At 52.3% G+C, this 19,198-nt stretch overlaps 1 protein-coding gene and 1 pseudogene across 1 annotated transcript; one reads left to right on the forward strand and one right to left on the reverse strand.

Moving 5' to 3' along the window:
* Window positions 1-2,593: 2,593 nt before the first annotated feature.
* On the forward strand, window positions 2,594-5,948 carry LOC138847496 (paraneoplastic antigen-like protein 6B). The gene is given in 6 exon segments (XM_070066422.2): window positions 2,594-2,871; window positions 3,133-3,329; window positions 3,331-3,394; window positions 3,397-3,626; window positions 3,629-3,972; window positions 3,974-5,948. Coding segments are annotated over 6 exon segments (1,746 nt in total). The 5' UTR covers window positions 2,594-2,603; the 3' UTR covers window positions 4,617-5,948.
* Window positions 5,949-11,548: 5,600 nt separating this feature from the next.
* On the reverse strand, window positions 11,549-19,198 carry LOC138843101 (synaptosomal-associated protein 29 pseudogene; annotated as a pseudogene).

Consider the following 19,198-nt stretch of genomic DNA (forward strand, 5'->3'; position numbering starts at 1 on the left):
GAACAAAGATAGGTACCAGTTACTGACATGTCACTCCCCCCCGACCCGACACACACACTCCCCATTCACCCTGCCCCACCTTCACACATATGATCATTGCCCTGGGCTGGGACTTTGGGACATAGCACCTTACAGAAATGGACAGAGTCTCCTGACTCCATGAATTGAATGAGATTTCCAATACACAAGGGCACTTCAGAGGTTTGTGGAAAAAACAATTAAAAGCTTTTATTAGTGCAAAACTTTTTTGAAATCCATATATACCACAGGTTGTGAACAAATTTACAAAACGAAGTTATGGAAAAACCCACATATGGATCTCAAACTCTTTTATGCCTAAAGATGCTTTAACCCCATTTTCCATGAACTTTTTCAAGTATCCTCATCTATAAAAACCCAGAGATAACATCACACTTAGTCATGAAAAGTTGAAAGCTTTGCTTCTAAAATCAAGAAAAAGACAAGGATGCCACCTCCAAAACTTCTATGCACCAAAGTACTGGAAGTTCTATCCAGAGCAATTCCATAAGAGAAAGAAAAAAAAAAGGAATCCAAAATAGAAGGAAAAAGTTAAATTACTGGTTTGCAAATGATGTGATTTTATACATGTAGAAAATCATGAAAACTTCACCAAAAATTGTTAGGACTAACAAATGAATTTGGTAAAAATCACGAGATACAAAATGAAAAATACATAAACAGCAACATTTATATATAATAATATACACTCTGAAGGAGTAGCCAAGAAAACAGTCATGGAACTGGTGTTGTGGTGCAAGTGAGTTAAGCTGTTGCTTGCAATGCCAGCATCCCATAGAAGACTGTTGGTGTCAGGGCTGCAGTGCTGACATCTCACATGGGCGCCAGTTCCAGTCCTGGCTGCTCTACTTCCAACCAAGCTCTCTGCTATGGTCTGGGAAAGCAGTAGATGACCCAAGTCCTTGGGCACCTGCACCTGCGTGGGAGACCTGGAAGAGGCTCCTGGCTCCTGGCTCCTGGCTCCTGGCTTTGGATCAGCTCAGCTCTAGACGAGGCAGTCATTTGGGGAGTAAGCCAGCATATGGAAGACCCCCCCCCCCGCCTCTCCTTCTCTCTGTATGTAACTCTGACCTTCAAATAAATAATCTTTAAAAAAAAAAAGCAGCCATGATGGCCCAAGTACTTGGGGCCCAGCCACCAAGTACTGGAGAACCAGATTAAACTTTCGAGTCTTTCGAGGCCTTGTTGGACCACACCACTGACATGCTGCAGGTGTGGCAGGGGGTATCAGTGAGGGAGAGGAGGAGGAGGCTGATGGAAGTTAAATCTGGGAGAACCAGATTAAACTCCAGTGTCCTGGCTTGCTGCAATTTAGGGAGTGAACCAGTGGATGGTTCACTTCATATTCCACCCCATTTTGCTTTTCAAATAAGTATTTCAAAAAGAAAACAACATTAAAAACAGCATACCCCCCCCCCCCCAAATTAGGAATACATTCAGCCAGGTGGTGAATGTTTCACGATGCAAACCACCATACACCAATGAAGAAACTGGAAAGAGACAAAAGGCCCCAAACACCCCAGACAGGTCAGTGGCAGGGCAGTGTTGGGGGGGGGGGGGCAGGGAAAAGAGGTCTGCTTGCACTGCCCTCATGCAGTGCCCAGCCCCAGGCAACAAAGAAGAGGGTAGGTGTGGAAGCCCTCACTGCCTCCCGGCCAGCAGAGCAATGCCCCATAGCCCATCAAGTTGGCAAAGGCACAGGGCACAGGGGGCACCCTGAGCACACCACTCCCGGCACACTGCCCCTCAGCACGCACACTGAGATAGACGCCACAGAGACTCCCCGCCTAGCGCTGTCCCTGAGAGGAGGCGGCCAGGGTAGGACGCAGGCCTAAGGCTCCACCTGGCACCAGACCCCGCAGTGATATACTGACCCTAGCGGGTGGGTCATTTGCCATTTTCACATTAGGCAAAGCGGGAAAGGCCAGGCGCTGGTGACCCTCCTGGGCTCGGGGCACAGCAGCTGCACAGTGCCAGACATGGGAAACAGGTGCATAGCAGGCGGCCAAGGCTTGTGGCCCGTCCAAGGGGACTCGCAGCGCCGACGTCGCAGTCCCACTGTGGCGCGACGTGGCACCGGCAGCGTGGCGTAAGCGCACCTTAGCGCACGTGGCACCGACGCCAAAGACACACACCCACTTGAGGTGCTCTTCTCCTGGCTTGGCCTCTGAATTAGTCCTCCGGGGTGGGGCGGGGGAAAGGCAGAGCAGGCCAAGCCCCAGAGCGCGTCCCCCTCCCGCGCCCGCGCCCGTGCCCAGCCGCCCCCTGCCGCCTGCCGAACACAGCCTGACGGGCACCCACAGCTGCTGACCCTTGCTCGCCTGTGCCCCAAGGGCAGGCGCATCTCACAGTGGTGGGGCACAGGGCTGGGTGCGAGCCAGGGGAGCGCAGGGGGGAGCCAAAGGCGTGCGGACTCCTGGCCACCAAAGCTCGGACCCCTCGTGCCCCAGGGCCCCACCTGTCGGGGCGGAGGGCAGTGGGGAGAGAAGAGCAGGTGACATCAAGCGACATCAAGGTCGGCGTCGGTCCCCGAGCGGCCGCGGCCGCGAGGACGGCCCGGCAGCATGAGCTGCTTGCGCCAATGGCCCGGCCGCCTCCTCCGGGGCGACGCGGAGGGTCCGCGCTCTGCCGCCAGCGCGGCCCCGCCCCGCGTCCGCGCTGCAGAGAGCCCAGGCCAGAGGGCGCCCGCGCACTGGCCCACGTGCTGCGCCGACAGACAGGGAGCCAGAGGCAGCGCAAGCCAGCAAGGGAGCCAGGGCCTTCTGCCACCACCGCGCAGCCCCTGGCCCCCAGCTGGGACCCGGACCCGGAAGGACCTCGCCCCAGGAGAAGGTGCCCGAGGCCCAGAGGGTGGGGGAGGCGTGGTCCGTCCGGGGAGACCCCGTGGCCCTGGGACCGCCCTGCGGCAGGGCTCCGGGCGGGGGTGCGGGGCCGGGGTTGCGGCCCGCGAGGGCGAGAGGGGGGCGAGGCGGGGACCGCGGCGGGGGTCGGGGTCGGGGTCGGGGTCGGGCCTGGCTGGAGAGGCGCCTACAGGCGGGAGGGTCGCAGCGGGGTGGGTCTTAAACCGCGCTGTCGCCCCTTTCGCCTTCACAGGCGGCGGAGACCCTGGCCGTTCTCCCCCAGCCCTCGGCTCCTGCCCCAGTTCCCCCCCACCCCCAGCCGCGGTGCCACCCTGGTCTGCACTTGGCGCCCTTCGCTGCTCCCGGTATCAGCCTGGGCCGGCTGCAATGCAGGCGATGGTGATGGCGATGCTGCAGGACTGGTGCAGGTGGCTGGGCGTCCGCGCTCGCCAGAGGCCTGCTCATCCAGGGCTTCCCGGAGGACTGTGAGGAGGCCGAGCTCCAAGAGTGTCTGGAACCCTCCTGTGACCTATGAGCCACCTCACCATACTGGGCAAAGTGTTTCGAGAGGAAGACAGCCCCACTGTGGCCCTGGTTGAGCTTGACTGGAAAATCGACTATGCACTGGTCCCCAGGGAAATCCCGGGCACCGGGGGCCCCTGGAAGGTGCTCTTCGTGCCCCCTTGTCCAGGTGAGGAGTTTCTCCGCAGCATGTTCCACTTCCTGGAGCAACAGAGGCAGACAGTGGACAGGGTGTGGCCGGCGCCCTGTGTTTGGGTCTCCACAGGGTATGCTGGCTCCGCGCCCTCAGCCAGACAGTGCAGCCCTGGGTGGAGGCCCTGAGATAGCAGCACCTGGGTGTGTTTTCCAGAAGGAACCAACCAGCCCCAGGGGAGGAGTCTTTCGAGGCCTTGTTGGACCACACCACTGACATGCTGCAGGTGTGGCAGGGGGTATCAGTGAGGGAGAGGAGGAGGAGGCTGATGGAAGGCCTTTGCGGGACTGCCCTGCAGCTGGCGCGAGGGCTCCTGGCTGAGAACCCCGCCAGGATGGCCCAGGACTGCCTGGCCGCCCTGATCCAGGTATTTGGAGAAAGAGTCGCAGGCCAGCATCCGGATGAAGTGTCTGACCGCTCAGCAGCAGTCAGGTGAACGGCTGTCAGCTTTCGTGTTGCAACTGGAAAATCTGCTGCAGAAAGCCGTAGAGAAGGGGGCCCTGGACAGAGCGTCCACTGACCAGATGTACCTGAGTCAGGTGCTCGCCAAGACCAACCTTGTTGAGCCTCTGGATGAAGCGCTGAGGAGGCTCAGAGTGGTTGGGAGGCCGCCGAGCTTCCTGCAGACACTGGGGCTCATTCGAGAGTACCAGGCGTGGGAGGCCAGTCTAGCCAGGAGCATGAGAGTCCAGGTGCCAGAAGGAGCTGGTGCCCGGGTTCACACCCAGGCCGAGGCCTGGGCTGATGCCAGAGTCAACGCTAAGGCAGACGATGAGAAGGCAGAGAAGGAGTTGGAGATGGTGCTGGAGGCAGAGGCGGACACAGGGGAGGAGGAGCTGCAGGAGGAGGGCCACAAAGACGACTCTCATGCTTTTAACCCTGTGGGCCTGGATCACGCAGGAGCCTCTGAGGCCCCTGGGGGCCCCACCCCAGCCCACATGGGCAGTGCTTCTGGGGCAGGCCCATGTGGTCCCAGCTGGGAGCCGGAAACCCCTGCCCAGGCAGGAGACCAGGAGGCCTAGGGCCTCCCCAGGAGGGGTTCATGCTCCCCATGGAGCAGTCGGGAAAGGAAGACAGTGCTGGGCGATAAGCCCCCTGCCCCCGAGTCCTCACTAGGCAAGTAGGCTCAGAAAGCTGCAGAGCCCTGAGAGCAGCCCAGGATGGCCCTCTCACCCCATGTGGGGAGCAGGGTCAAGGCAAGGCCCCACCCCATCCTTCCCAATCCAAGCTTCCAGACCCCTGGTTCCCCCAAGGGGGGCCAGTCACCCCAGGTGTCCTTCCAGGTGACCCAGATGCGATGGATTGCCACCACCTGGGGCTTGGAGTGGCACCCCTGCCCTTGGTAGCTCCAGCTCCAGCCCCAGCCCCAGCCCCACACCTGACAACTCAGGCGGCCAGTTTGGAAATGCCCCTGAGGGCCTAGCACCTGAAGACCTCAGCCACCCTCCCGGACCAGGGAGACACGGGGTGGGGTGGGGGGAGACCATCTCAAGGGTGCCAGCTGCCTGGGGCTCCCCAGGGGGCCCCCGACCCATTCACCATCCCCAGGGCAGGCTGCTCCCTGTCCTGGGGAGCCCACCCTTACCTGTGTAGGCCCCGTAGTGACCCACGTGTCAAGTCAGCGTCCCTTGCCGCACCGACCACTGTTCTGTGCAGGCCGGGAGGTGTGTGTGTGCCCAGGCTGGAGGTCCTGGCCTGTGCGGCTTGTGCCAAGGCCCTGCCCGTTCCCATCGTGTGTGGTGAGCCCCGCCTCTGCTTTCTCGCTGCAGACGTAGGCCACTGCCGCTTGTACTTGCAGAGTGTGTGTGTGTGTGTGTGTGCACTTACCTGAGCAGCTCCTCCCCAGAGACCCCGAGCCCAGTCCCAGGAGGCAGCAGGAAAGACAGCCGAGGGCGCAGCCAACTGATGCTCCCACTGTGATGGTGACCGCGATGGTGGGGAGAGGAGGAAGAACTGAACCGGCGATGGACTGGGGGCTGCATGAGGCTCCACGGGGACTGTGCTCTGATGTTGCCCCCCGAGTTAGTTGTGACTCAGTTTCCCAGCCTGATGTGACATTCCCTGTAGTGTTTCCTGTGTCCCTTGACTTCCCGTGTGGGCCATGGGCAGGACCATGCCCAGCTGGTCAGGGGACCCCTGCAGTGACTGCATCTTGTTCTGACGAGGGGCAGATCCTGGGGCCCTCAGGAGGGGAGAAAAGACGGGAGGGCCCTGGTGTGCAGGGCAAATGAGGAACCCTGGAGGAGGGAGGCCCAGGACCCATGGCCTCCAGTGGCTGTCAGGAGTTACCCTCTATGTCATCGTCCCTTCTCTTCAATGGCTGCAGTGTTTCTGTTCAATAAAGCTTGTTTAATGTTCCAGCTGTCTCCCCTCTGCTGTGGGTGTCTCAGGGGGCGGTGGGCTGGGATGAGTGGGCAACAGTGGCCACGTTAGCACTGGGGTACGTGCTGGGCAGTGCGTAGGGTCTTCTGGGTTGGATGCAGCCTGGTGACGTGGGCAGCGGGCTTGGGTACAGGCTGGTTCCATCTCAAGTGCCCATGGTGAGTCCCCACGAATCAGTGCATTAGATGTTCATAGTTGAGCAGGTTGTAGCTGGTGGGACCCCAGCTTGGGGGTCCTTGGAGGATCATGGCATGCATCTCGTGAGTTGCTACCAACCACCCCTCTGCAGCATCCCCTATTGCCTGTGGGCAAACTGTCTCCTAGTACTCCTCCATCCTGCAGCCCTACTGTCTGTAGCTCCTATCGGTTGGATGGGCCGCCCAGGTGCTGGGAGGCAGGGGAGCGCTGCAGGCTGCTCAGGCAGAGCCAAGTACCTGGGCCTGGCTCTTCACCTGCTTTGCAGACTGGTTGTGCCATCTGTACCATGGGAGTGGTCGGAGGCTCTGTTCCTGAAAATGTCTGGAGGACGCCTGTGGACCCAGAGGGAGCCCTGAAGGCCACTCCACTTTCAGGTCAATGGAATGTGTTATCTCCGCAGTTATCAGAGAAGGGCCCTGTTACTGGTCTCTGTTTTCCCATGGCTGTCTGGATTAGTTAATCTCCCCTTTAGATAATCAACCCCCAAGAAGTTTCAGTTCAGTTACTTCTTCCTATTCCTCCCACAAATGTCAGCTAAAATTCCTGAACTTGACACATTTTTTAAAATTTTCTTTCTTTCTTTTTTTTTTGACAGGCAGAGTGGACAGTGAGAGATAGAGACAGAAAGGTCTTCCTTTGCCGTTGGTTCACCCTTCAATGGCCACCGTGGCCGGCGCGCTGTGGCCGGCACACCACGTTGATCCGATGGCAGGAGCCAGGTACTTATCTTGGTCTCCCATGGGGTGCAGGGCCCAAGGACTTGGGCCATCCTCCACTGCACTCCCTGGCCACAGCAGAGAGCTGGCCTGGAAGAGGGGCAACCGGGACAGAATCCAGCGCCCTGACCGGGACTAGAACCCGGTGTGCCGGCGCCACAAGGCGGAGGATTAGCCTAGTGAGCCGCTGAACTTGACACATTTAAGAATTTTGAAGGGTGGATTTTTAGCCTAGGGGTTATGTCATCCCCATATCATATCAAAGTTCCTGAGTTCAATACCTCATTCAACCCAATTCCAACTTCCAGCTAATGTGCACCCTGGGGAGGCAGTAGATTCAAGTACTGGGGTCCCTGCCACTCACATGGGAAACATGGACCTTTTTATGGGCTCCTGCCTTCAGCCTGGACTATGCCTGACCATTGTGGGCATTTAGGGGATGAACCTGTGGATGGGAGCTCTTTGCATTTTTCTGTGCATGGTGTGTGTTTCTATCACTCCCCATCCTTCATCTAAATATTTACAAATTTAAATATGAGAAACATCTATAGTCTGTAGAGAAGAGCATACACTAGTTGAGGTCTTTAGACACATGAAAAACATGATGGCAGATTTTCTGGGTTTATTTTTGCCTCATATATCCCAAGGCTATGTGCTAGAGAAGCCAGTAGCCTGAAACTGCATGTGAACAGCCCAGAAACAACACCACAAAAACCTGCTCTTCCCTGCCAGAGAAAAAGGAAAGTGGCACCTAACTAGCCTACTCCAATGAAATTTCACAGAATAAACCATGGTTTGACACCATACACACACACACACACACACACACACACACCAGCAAAGGGTTCAGGGACTGGGGTTTTTATTTTCTTTGGTTGGTAGTAGATTCCCTCACTCATGGTGTCAGTGGAGACCTCATGGAAAACCTGAACTTCTACCCAACACCCAGAAGTAACATGGTAACCCCCAACTCTCCTGCCACCAAGGAGATTTAGAACTTTCAGTATCGGGGCCGGCGCGGTGGCTCATTTGGTTAATCCCCCACCTGCGGCACCGGCATCCCATATGGGCGCTGGTTCTAGTCCTGGTTGCTCCTCTTCCAGTCCAGCTCTCTGCTGTGGCCTGGGAGGGCAGTGGAGGATGGCCCAAGTGCTTGGGCCCCTGTACCTGCATGGGAGACCAGGAAGAAGCACCTGGCTCCTGGCTTTGCATCGGCAAAGCACCAGCCATGGCAGCCATTTGGGGAGTGAACTAACGGAAGGAAGACCTTTCTCTCTGTCTCTCTCTCTCTCTCACTGTCTATATTTCTACCTGTCAAATAAATAATTAAAAAAAAACTGTCAGTATCACCTTCAAGTAACATGGTGTAAGTTTGCCTGGTCCTTCCAGCTAGGGTAGTGACAACAAACGTTTAGTGGAAAGCCTGAATCTCTCCCATCTGTCCAGCAGTTACAAGAGGTCACTTTTTTGGCTGAGATTCTAGAATGGCAACCTTATCTGGTCGCAATAAGTGCATTCCCTCCATCACACACTGAATCAGTTTCAGAAGAAGCTTGCCCAACACAAGAATTTTTTTCCTGATTATAAAGTAAATTCACATTTTATTGTATGGATTACGGTAATTGTTGAATGAAGGCATGGCAGATGCAAGCTGTTCTGATTCAGACTCTGAGCAAAGAGCTGTCCCACCTTCCCACCCCTGCCTCCACATCACAAACACTTTTAATGACTGGCTCAGCACTGCATACACAAGACATTTTACTCATCACGGGGAGAATGCTTTATATCATTGGTAACTTTTAAAATTCTGCAGGAAATGCCTACATAGGCAAGGTGTGAAGATTTTAAGTCAATTGGTATAGTGTACACTTAAAACTACATGTTCACAAGAGGTAGTTAGAGACATTAAAATGCTGATTTTTTCCCCTTGCAATCTGAGTTAAATTCAGACCTCCTTGACTATAAAATGCAAAAAAAAAAAAAAAAAAAAAATTCACGAAGCAACTCCACTGCTGAGTCACAAGTTCATGTTAGAGAGTTTGCTTCCAAAGAGAAAGCAGTTGTTTTTAAAGTTAGTAGCACATTTTAACATATACCAACCTAAAGTTAGAAAAGCCGTTTTCTTCTTTGTGTTGTTTGCGAAAGGCACCATTTGTTTCCAGTGCAACTGCGGAAATTGAAATCTTTCTCACAGAGCCCATCTGGCAAGGAGGAGTTCACTATCTCATCTGTGGTATCAAGGTCCATGATGAATGGGCCTAGCACCTTGGTGTGTGTCCATGAGATGCGGCTTGTCTGGAGGGCAGGATGTCTTCTCTCTCATGACAGTCATCAGTTCTTCCTTCATTCTCAGTTGAAGCACAAGCAGATTTACTCTATAAAGTGGCATCAGCAGCCAGTTTGTGGTGGGGTAGGGAGCAGGGGCAGACCCAGCAGGAAGCAGCAGCAGACCAGCATGCAGCTTAGGTACAGTCCCTCAACCCAGTCCTTAGGACGAGGCACTGGAAGGCCTCTAAAACAGGACCCAGGGAGACACTTCTAGCAAAGTAAGGCCACTCTCTTTTTGTGTACTTAGCATAAAAAAAAAACCAGGGAAGTCGGGGGGTGGGGAAGGGGGATTGACTTCATCAAGCCAGCAAAAGACTGGCAAGTTACATAAAATATTTCACTTGGCTTCAAGTCAGTGGATTCACTAACTCCGTTTGCAGAAGGGAGGCGGTCAGCTGATGAGAATGGTCCATAGTGGCTGTTAGAAGCAACGAACAGAGAAGTTTGGGCCTGAAGTATCACGACTAATTCCCACAAGTCTGTGCCTGATGACGACAAAGAGAAAGTTCTTATGATGTACTCGAAGAGGGTGCTGGGGCAGGTGGAATCATGCATGTGGGTTGCCCTGCACTCTGGGTTTCGTGCTGTTGAGCAGCCTTTTCTCCCAAAGCCCTGTGCATTGGTTCTGCCTGGGATGGGAAATGTGTTGAACGTTTTTTCCTTTCACGAGTCGTCAAGAGCATAGGAGTGCTGAGCTCCTCCGGTGAGTGTCAGTTGGGACTTGAATCAAGTTCTCACACTCTGGGAGCCAAAGCCATGTGCATTTGATACTGAATCCCTGAGGAGGCTGGGACATGATCACCGTTCAGAGGAAGCTGTGTTTGCCCATGGAGGCTGTCAGTGGTTTTAGGAACGTCATGTATTATGGGATGGGAACTTCCGCACTGCTGGAACCCTCCCAGAGGTTTCCTTTGCTCTGAGAGACAACTTTTTATAGGCTGCAGACTCTCAATCAAAGGAAAGCATCACTAGATGGCATGGGTCCCACAGGTGGGTGCCACGGCTTAAGGTGAAAGGCACTGTACTTGAAAGTTTCTGACCCATACCATCTTCAAAATGTTCTAAATCGTTTGTTTTTGAAAAAAGACAAGGGTTTGTGTCTTCAATGATTTCACTGAAGACCAATCAGTTTTACTGTAGAAATCAATTTTAATTAATGCTTCTGAACGACTCCTTTTGTAAAGTGAGAGAATAAGCTAGGCTGCTTAAAATAACATCTGGACTTTTCTTTTTTTCTTTAGCCAAATCCTTCTACATGAAGTCAGCATCATTTGTGGAGTGACAGTTTCAAAACTTGGTTGCCAGGAACCAGGTAATGATTTAAGTTATCTCGCAAGAAGACCAATGTGGGGAAATTAGTTACACGAGGCAATTCAAAGATGGCGCCGAGAGGAAGTAAGGTGGGTGGAACTCAAGTTGTTTACCACCAAAGCTGATTGGCTGCGCAACATCAAGGGAAGTGACGACAACTGATAGCAAGTGTATAGACATATGGCTAGTCCTATAAGAAATCGTCCTGTAAAGTGACCCTTTAAGTGATTGGTTAGCCCTTATGCCCTGCCCCAATGGCCCTGCAGTTTTGTGCTATAAAAGGCTTTGTTATGCGTGCAATAAATGAGTCCCTGCTTGACTTGGCTCCCCACTGCGTCTGATTGTCTCCGGGACCAGGAGGCTGGGAAATGGGCGGCAAGCGGAGCAATTACCTTTCCTCGGGCCCAGTCCATCCTGTACGGGTGAACTTAGACCCTGCAGACCAGGAAGTACAGAAGAATGGGTGGCAGTCCTGACAGGTCAGGAGATCCCAGGAACCAAATACATATTCTGCCACACTGAGCCTTGGCCAATGCGGAGAGAGGGCTTGGAGGAGAAAGACCAGTGTGTGTGACCACATCTGTCTGACACTCCATTCCCACAAACTAGACCAGGATCCACATCTGGGTCATCTGTTTCCAACTGGGATGGAAGGTTGGAGAGGAGAGGAGAAGTAGGTGGAGGAAGAGGGGCTTGTCCAGTTGCCTGCATATTTCCCAGTATTGTGGTTGACCAGTGCTGATCTATCTGAAACCTCCCTACGAAAATGCATGCCAAGGGCACGGCACACTCTTGTGTCAACACAAGAGCAAGGGCTGTGACACACTCAACCGACAGACCTAACACTAATCACTTTCCAGGGAGCTAAGAGAATCACCAGTGATTTGCCATGTGTGTGTGTGTGAGAGAGAGAGTATGTGCCTGCTCATCACAATGATTCCTGTATAAAACTGTGGGAAGGACCCTCCCCAACAGAAACTGGCTCCCAGGGTCCCTGAACATTCTGACTCATGTAAGGCCTAGGAATGAGTAATATATCGAAGAAGAAAGCAGGACTTGGTGGCCACGAGACTGAGGTCCTGCCCACATCTTTCCACGTACTGAGGGAAATGAGAAATACAAGTTTTTCTTCTCATTCCAACATGGTCTTCAAAGGCTCAAGATACTCACTTTACGTTGGCTGAAAGAACTTAGGTGTCAGCCCTAAGAAAACGCAGGGCACACAACTCCTCACAGCAACAAGAATCTCTCAGGCATCACTCTATCATAACATTTGCAAATACACATTAAATTACACACTAAAATAAGAACTGAAAGTTCTTGGGCGTTTAAAAAGAAGATTGGTGGAACACTCTTCCTCACCATGGAGTGGGAATTCTTTTGACTTTCAGAGTTGTCAATCTTTTTTTCTGTGCTGTTTATGTTGATGTCTAACTTGTCCACTTTGGTTGTCAGCTGATCAAGAATGTTGTCTTGCTCTTCAATTTCCATCTGCATCCCCAGGGCTACGTCCTTCAGATGGCCCAGTCCTAAGGACAGCTCATCTAGGTTGCTGTCGATCTTCTGGTGACAGGCTTGGAGGTCTGCATTCTTGGAGTAAGTGTCAGTACTCACAGCAGAGGCAGCCCCTCCAGGGATAGAGTCGACATCCTCCAGCTTCCTGGGGTTTGGGTGGCTGGCCTGGTACTCCGCCTCCTGCTCTTTACTTGTATTTATGGCCTCTTTCAATCTACTGTTGGGCTGGGTGGTGACGGTGTCATTCTGTTCAGGGGGTGTCTGCTGGCTTGGATTTGAAGTAATTGACAAGGCCCTGAGACACATTCTTAATGCTGTTGATGTGCGTCTGGCTGGTCTTCAAATCTTGGTCCGTCTTGTCCACTCTCCTCTCTGTGCATTCTAAGACTCCTTGCTGATGGATGAGTTCTTAGGAGGAGGCGATCCTGACTTTTTAGGACTCATAAATAAGGGGCAGGAACCTAGCGGTGCTGGCGGCCATGGCCTTGGCCCTGTATAACACCTCTTGCCGCAGGTACTGCTGCCGATCTGTGGGCATGTTGGGCCCATTGGGGAGGTCATGCCCATCCCTCCATGGGGTCGGCCAAACACCCTCGTCTTCGGCGCCATCATTGCAGAAGACGTACGCAACACGGTCCTGGCATCTCTGCTGACCCGGTAACAAGCAGGAGGAACAGCCCTGCACAGCACACCTCTCTTCAACACAAGATTTTAAGAAGATACAGGATCTCATATGATACAGAAGAGGTCTAGATTTCAATTGAAAATTACCAATCACAAGAACCAGAAAGGTCTCTAACACAGATGTTAGAATTATACAACATCAGTGCTGGCGCTGTGGCATAGTGGGTAAAGCCGCTGACTGCAGAGCTGAATTCCCATTTGGGCACTAGTTCAAGTCCCAGCTGCTCCACTTCCAATCCAGCTCTCTGCTATGGCCTGGGAAAGCAATAGAAGATGGCCCAAGTCCTTGGGGCCCTGCACCCATGTGGGAGATCTGGAAAAGGGTCCTGGCTCCTGGCTTTGGATCAGCCCAGCTCTGGCCTTTGTGGTCATCTGGGGAGTGAACCAGTGGATGGAATCTCTCTCTCTCTCTTTCTCTCTCTCTCTCTCTCTTTCTCTCTTGTTCCCTCCCTCTCTCCCTCTGCCTCTCTGTAACTCTGCATTTCAAATAAATAAATCGTTTACAAGTATGTTTTAGCCAAGGATGGACCAAATATATGATGGTGGCCTCACAAGATTACAGTGGAGCTGAAAAATTCAAATTGCCTAGTGATGCCATGGCCATTAAGATCATTACATAACGTGACACTCATGTTTGTGGTGATGCTGGTCTAAACAAACCTACCGCACTGCCAGATCTATAAAAGTATAGCATACACAAATTTTTATAATACAGAATACTTCATTATGATGATAAACAACTATGTCACTGATTTTTGTATTACCATACAGGCAAAGGGGGGTGTTGGAGAGGGGTGGTGGATCATGATGGCCAAGCCTATGGCCTCCTAGGCTGACAAAACTTAGTTGATGGCCCAGGTGAATCTTGGTGAGCCAGCTGCTACTGTGGTTGCAGGGAGGGCTGCTGCTCTGGAGCACCCTCCTGCTGTGTCTCTCGCTATGCAGTCTCTGAACTGCGTCTTCACCAGACACTGAGAAAGTTGTTGGGCTTTGAGGCTTCAAGGTCTATAACCATTTGGCATGTCTGAGAGAGCAACAGTAGTTCCATCAAGGGATGCCTGAGCTGGTGACTGCCGTGCCCCCCCCCCCCCTTCCACTCAAGGCATGATCAGGTGTAGGGGGTAGGTGAGGAATGATGCCTGGCCTGCCATTAATCCCACAGCACCATACACCCTGCTATCCACAAATATTGCTTAGTAGATTGTCTGGGGCTGGACAGCTGTCTGCCGGCAGGAGTGGGCTGAACCGTGTGAGTGGGCAAAAACTACCACCCAGAAAAGTCCCACATGCAGTGCCTGGAAAGGGCACCTGAACTCAGGCCTGGGCTATTTTAGGGCACATCTCTGACTGTATCTGCCAGCTTAGATTTGCAAACATGGCCTTACTGACTTGTGTGGCTGGCTGCCTGAGCCCTCACAGGCCTGCCAGGAATGGCTACTAGTTTCTCTAAAACACAGCCTTGGGATCTAAGAGACAAAGGGGGGTGGTGCTGGTGAGGGGTGGTGGGTAGCAGGTCACGAGAGGCATACCAGCAGCCTCCAAGGCCTACAAGCCTTCGTCAAATCTGGGGTCCCACCAGATGTACCCAGCCCACCCTCGAACATCTAACCCAGTGATTCCTTGGGGCACCCCGAGGGCACCTGGAATGGAACCAGCCCGTACCCACGCTCACTAGCATGCAGTCACCAGGCTGCATCCAGCCCAGAGGACCCCACAGCCCCTGAGGCACAGATGCTGCCCAGCACGTACCCCAGTGCTAACGTGGCCACTGTTGCCCACTCATCCCAGCCCACCGCCCCCTGAGACACCCACAGCAGAGGGGAGACAGCTGGAACATTAAACAAGCTTTATTGAACAGAAACACTACAACCATTGAAGAGAAGGGGCGATGACATAGAGGGTAACTCCTGACAGCCACTGGAGGCTATGGGTCCCGGGCCTCCCTCCTCCAGGGTTCCTCATTTGCCCTGCACACCAGGGCCCTCCCGTCTTGTTCTCCCGACCCGAGGGCCCCAGGATCTGCCCCTCGCCAGGATAAGACGCAGTCACTGCAGGGGTCCCCTGACCAGCCGGGCATGGCCCTACCCATGGCCCACACAGGAAGTCAAGGGACACTGGAAACACTGAAGGGAATGTCACATCAGGCTGGGAAACTGAGTCACAACTAACTCAGGGGGCAACATCAGAGCACAGTCCCCAAGGAGCCTCACGCAGCCCCCAAAACATCACCGGGTCAGTGAAGATGACCCAAGTGCTTGGGGCCATGTCACTCATGTGGGTGATTAGGATAGATTTCTTGGCTCCTGGCATCCGCCTAGCACAGCCACAGCTATTGTGGCCAATTGGGGACTGAACCAGCAGATAGAAGATTCTCTCCCTCTCCTTCTCCCTTTCTGTCTCCTTCTCCCTCTCCCTCGCCTTCTCCCTCTCCCTGTGTGTGTGTGTGTGTGTGTGTGTGTAATTCTGCTTTTTGAGTAAATAAATCTTATTTTTCTAAAAAAAATGAAACAAACAGGCCAGCGCCGCAGCTCAATAGGCTAATCCTCCACCTGCGGTGCCAGCACTCCGGGTTCTAGTCCCTGTCGGGGCGCCAGATTCTGTCCCGGTTGCTCCTCTTCCTGTCCAGATCTCTGCTGTGGCCCGGGAGTACAGTGGAGGATGGCCCAAGTGCTTGGGCCCTGCACCCGCATGGGAGACCGGGGGAAGCACCTGGCTCCTGGCTTCAGATCAGCGCGGTGTGCCAGCCACAGCACGCCGGCCGCAGCGGCCATTGGGGGGTGAACCAACGGAAAAGGAAGACCTTTCTCTCTGTCTCTCTCTCACTGTCCACTCTGCCTGTCAAAAAAAAAAAGAAATAAAAAAAATGAAACAAACAAAAATCCCATAGTATAGGGGATTGTAAGTGAATGCTAAGGAAGGAGGGCATCTGATACACTAGAGCAAAGCAGTGAGGCCAGTGGGAGTGAAGCTGAGGGTGTGCAGCTGAGATGGAAGGAGATGAACTTAAGACCCCACTGGGGTATCCTGATGTCCCAAGTCTTTGGCATCAATGCAAAGGCCAGGGCTTTCTCTCCGAGCCAGGGGGAATGTTCTGAGCCGACCAGTGGCTGATCAGCCATGATATTTTAAAATATCTGGGTTGCTGTGAGGATTGGTGTGTACGTGTATGTGTGTGGTGAGCGAGAAGGTGGCAATACAACAGAAGCAGGGCCACCAGTTTGAGTGCTATTGCAGTAATCCAGAAGAGACGAGATGGTGACTTGGAGAAGGAGGATAGCTATGGAGGGGGTCAGTGGTGGCCAGATTCTAGAGGTATTCTGAAAATAGAGGGGACATATCTGTTGGCAGATCAGATTTGGGGCATGTGAGAATCAAGAGCGACTTTGAGCAACTGGGAGGATGAAGTTCACATAACTGAGATAGGGAATCTGTGGGAGGAATAGGATTTAGTTTTGAGTATGTGAAGTTTACAATGTCTTTTGGACATTCAAGTGGAAGTGTCAAGCATTCAGTTGGACACACGAGGCAGTTCTCAGAGACAAGGTGGAGAAATTTGGGAGGAGTCAGTGTGTGTGTATGCCATGACATAGAGCATGATCACTCCTCGTGCGAGAGGATCTAAGGGCTGAGTCTCGGAGACAGGAAGGGAAACCAGTGCAGGGCAGTGATATGGAGCTGACAAGGAGGTGGGATGAGCTCCTGGAGTGAATGATATCGTGGTGACCAAGGAAGAAAGCTAGCCACACGCCACATTGAATAGGAGTCATGTGCTATTCTCTTCTTCCATTGCACATGTCTTACGAATGCCCCAGTGCAGCCAAAATTACTCCCTAAGTGCACACCCTCTCCCTTTTCACTGGAATCTTCAGAGTTCTGTAGTGCAGACTCTTCCATTCCTCCTGACAGATTTGCTTTTAGATTGGTTGATTATGGGATCACAACCATTTCCTCAGACTTTTTTATTCATTCAAAGATTTCAAAAGCACCTTTACATGCTAGGTATTGTGGAGTAATGTGGGACTCTAACACAGCTCCTACTCTCCAGCATAAAATAATGTGAGGTAGGCAGTGAAGAATTTCATGGGGGAGTTACAAAGGCGTTTGGGAGTTCATAAGAGATAAAGATTCCTGGCAATAGGAGGCAGTAGGGGCAGGGTCAGAAAAGGTCCCAGAAGCTGGTGATAAGAGCAGAGGGAGGTAGGATGGCTTGACTGTATAAAATCACCTTTGTCTTCTTTCCCCACTGTTACCAATTCCAAGGTAAGTTCTGATGTTGCCGTTACTCACACGTTCCTAGGGCCCCTTCTGTTGCCCTAATGTATTTCTGTATGGCTCTGTGGAAATCTCAGCTGATGCTAAATTAAACACTGTTCACGTAAGCAGTTTTAGTGCAACTGTCTTGTCCCCATTACTTTACGTATTGGTATGTAGGCAGATGAAGGCTAAAGATGGGCCTTGAACTATTCCTCTCATCTTGTTACTAGAAAATAACTGGGCACTATTTTTCTGCCCTATATATAGTCCAAGTAGCATAGTATTTGATTGGCCAGTGTTATTTTCTTCTTCAGCCCATTCAAAATCTAATTTTTATTAGCTTAAGGATTGTCCTGTAAAACACACTTTAAAAAAATTCAGAGATCAATTCCCTGTCTTTCGTCCAGATATTATCATTACACTATTACAAATCATGTTCCAAAATCTTTATCAGCAAAGTCAAAACACCTTTCTTTTTTTCTGCGCACTCCTTTTATAAAAGACAAAATTCACTAAAAAAAAAAAAAAAAACACAGTAAGAGATGAAAATTCTACCTCTACCTCTGAGGTGTTAGTTTTCTAAACTGACAAATACACAGGATCGATTGGGACAGGGAGACACTGGAAGGGAAGAAGCTGGCCTGGGATCATCTTCTATTGTGCCCTGTCATCTTCCGCCTTTCTCTGTAGCCTTGCCCGTCCCTGTATTTCCCAGCTGCCCTGTGACCTGGCCAGACTCTCCTTGGCGTTTACTGCTTGTGACACCTGCCCATCATCTGCCTGCCTGTTGACAGCATGAATGCTCTGGAGTCAATGCTTCCCATTGCACTGTCCTGGCCCAACTCTCACCTTTGTATTTGCTTTCAGATTGGGTCACCAGACGTGAGACTAAGGAGTCAGTTTCCCAGCAGGAAGTTTCTGAAGGCTCATACCAAGGATCGACCACAGAAAGAATGGCTGGAAATGGTCACTGGAACTCCATGTCGCATGAGACTTGGGGATGTGAGGGCCACTTAGAGAGACATGGGGAACAAGCAGCAGGATCGCACAGGAGAAACTGTGCCCAGATGAATGCAGTGCTTTTGAGGGAAGCTTCAGTCTGCAGTCAATCCTGGTTTCACAGCAGTTAATTCCTACAGGAGAGAGTCTTCTTACCTGTGGCAGTCATGTAGGAGGCCTGACCCCACGTTTAGAGCTGAAGGATTACTCAGCAGGGTTTGTGTGTAGAAAAGACATCTTGGCAGTGTATGACCATAGGAAGTCCTCTCCTAACAACTGCACATTCGTTAGGCATCATAGGATTCACACTAGAGAAAAGCCTTTTACATGCAAGGACTATAAGAAGGCCTTCAACTAGGGCTGTCACTTAGAAAGCATCAGAAGTCTCATACAGGAGAGAAGCCCTTTACATACAATGAGTGTGAGAAAGCCTTCAGTCAGAGCTCATTGCTCATTGAGCACCAGAGAATCCACACAGATTGCCTTACGAGTGCAGTGAGTGTGGGAAGGCCTTCACAAACAGCATGCACCTGACCCAGCACACGCATATCCACGCTGGGTAGAAGCATTATGAGTGCCTCGAGTGCGGGAAGGCCTTCCACCACACACACCCCTGAGCCTGCATCGCAAGACCCACACTGGTGAGAAGCCCTACGGGCACCATGAGTGTGCGAGCGCCTTCAAAGATGCTTCCTCACTCACTCGTCACATATTCACAGAGGAGAGAAATCCTCTACATGTCTGACTGGGGGAGAGGCTGCCATGGCCCTTCGGGGCTTGTGTAGCACAACAGAACTCATACCAGAGAGAAACCCCATGTCTGCCACGAGTGTGGGAAGGCCTTCAGCCAGAACTCATCCTTGATCAGACAGCCGAGATTTCATATAGGAGAGAAGCCCTTTAAATGCAGTGAGGGTGAGAAGGTCTTCAGCCAGAGCTCACTGCTCATTGACTATCAGGCCACTCACACCGGAGAGAAATTCTTCTGAAGCAATGAGTGTGGAAGAGCTGTCAGCCGGGCCATACGCTTGCTTGAGCACTGTGCATTCACACTGGCAAGAAGCTGTATGAATGCAATGGGTGTGGGAAAGCATTTACTTAGAGCTCACCTCCTTGACCACCAGCAGATCCACACTGCAGAGAAGGCCTATGAGAGCAGTCTCTGTGGGAAGGCCTCCAGCCAGAGCTTGTCCCTTAGCCAGCCCCTGAGGACCCAT

This window comes from Oryctolagus cuniculus, chromosome X (assembly GCF_051225735.1).
Source record: "Oryctolagus cuniculus isolate XC-2025 breed Fujian yellow rabbit chromosome X, ASM5122573v1, whole genome shotgun sequence".
Taxonomy (NCBI): domain Eukaryota; kingdom Metazoa; phylum Chordata; class Mammalia; order Lagomorpha; family Leporidae; genus Oryctolagus; species Oryctolagus cuniculus.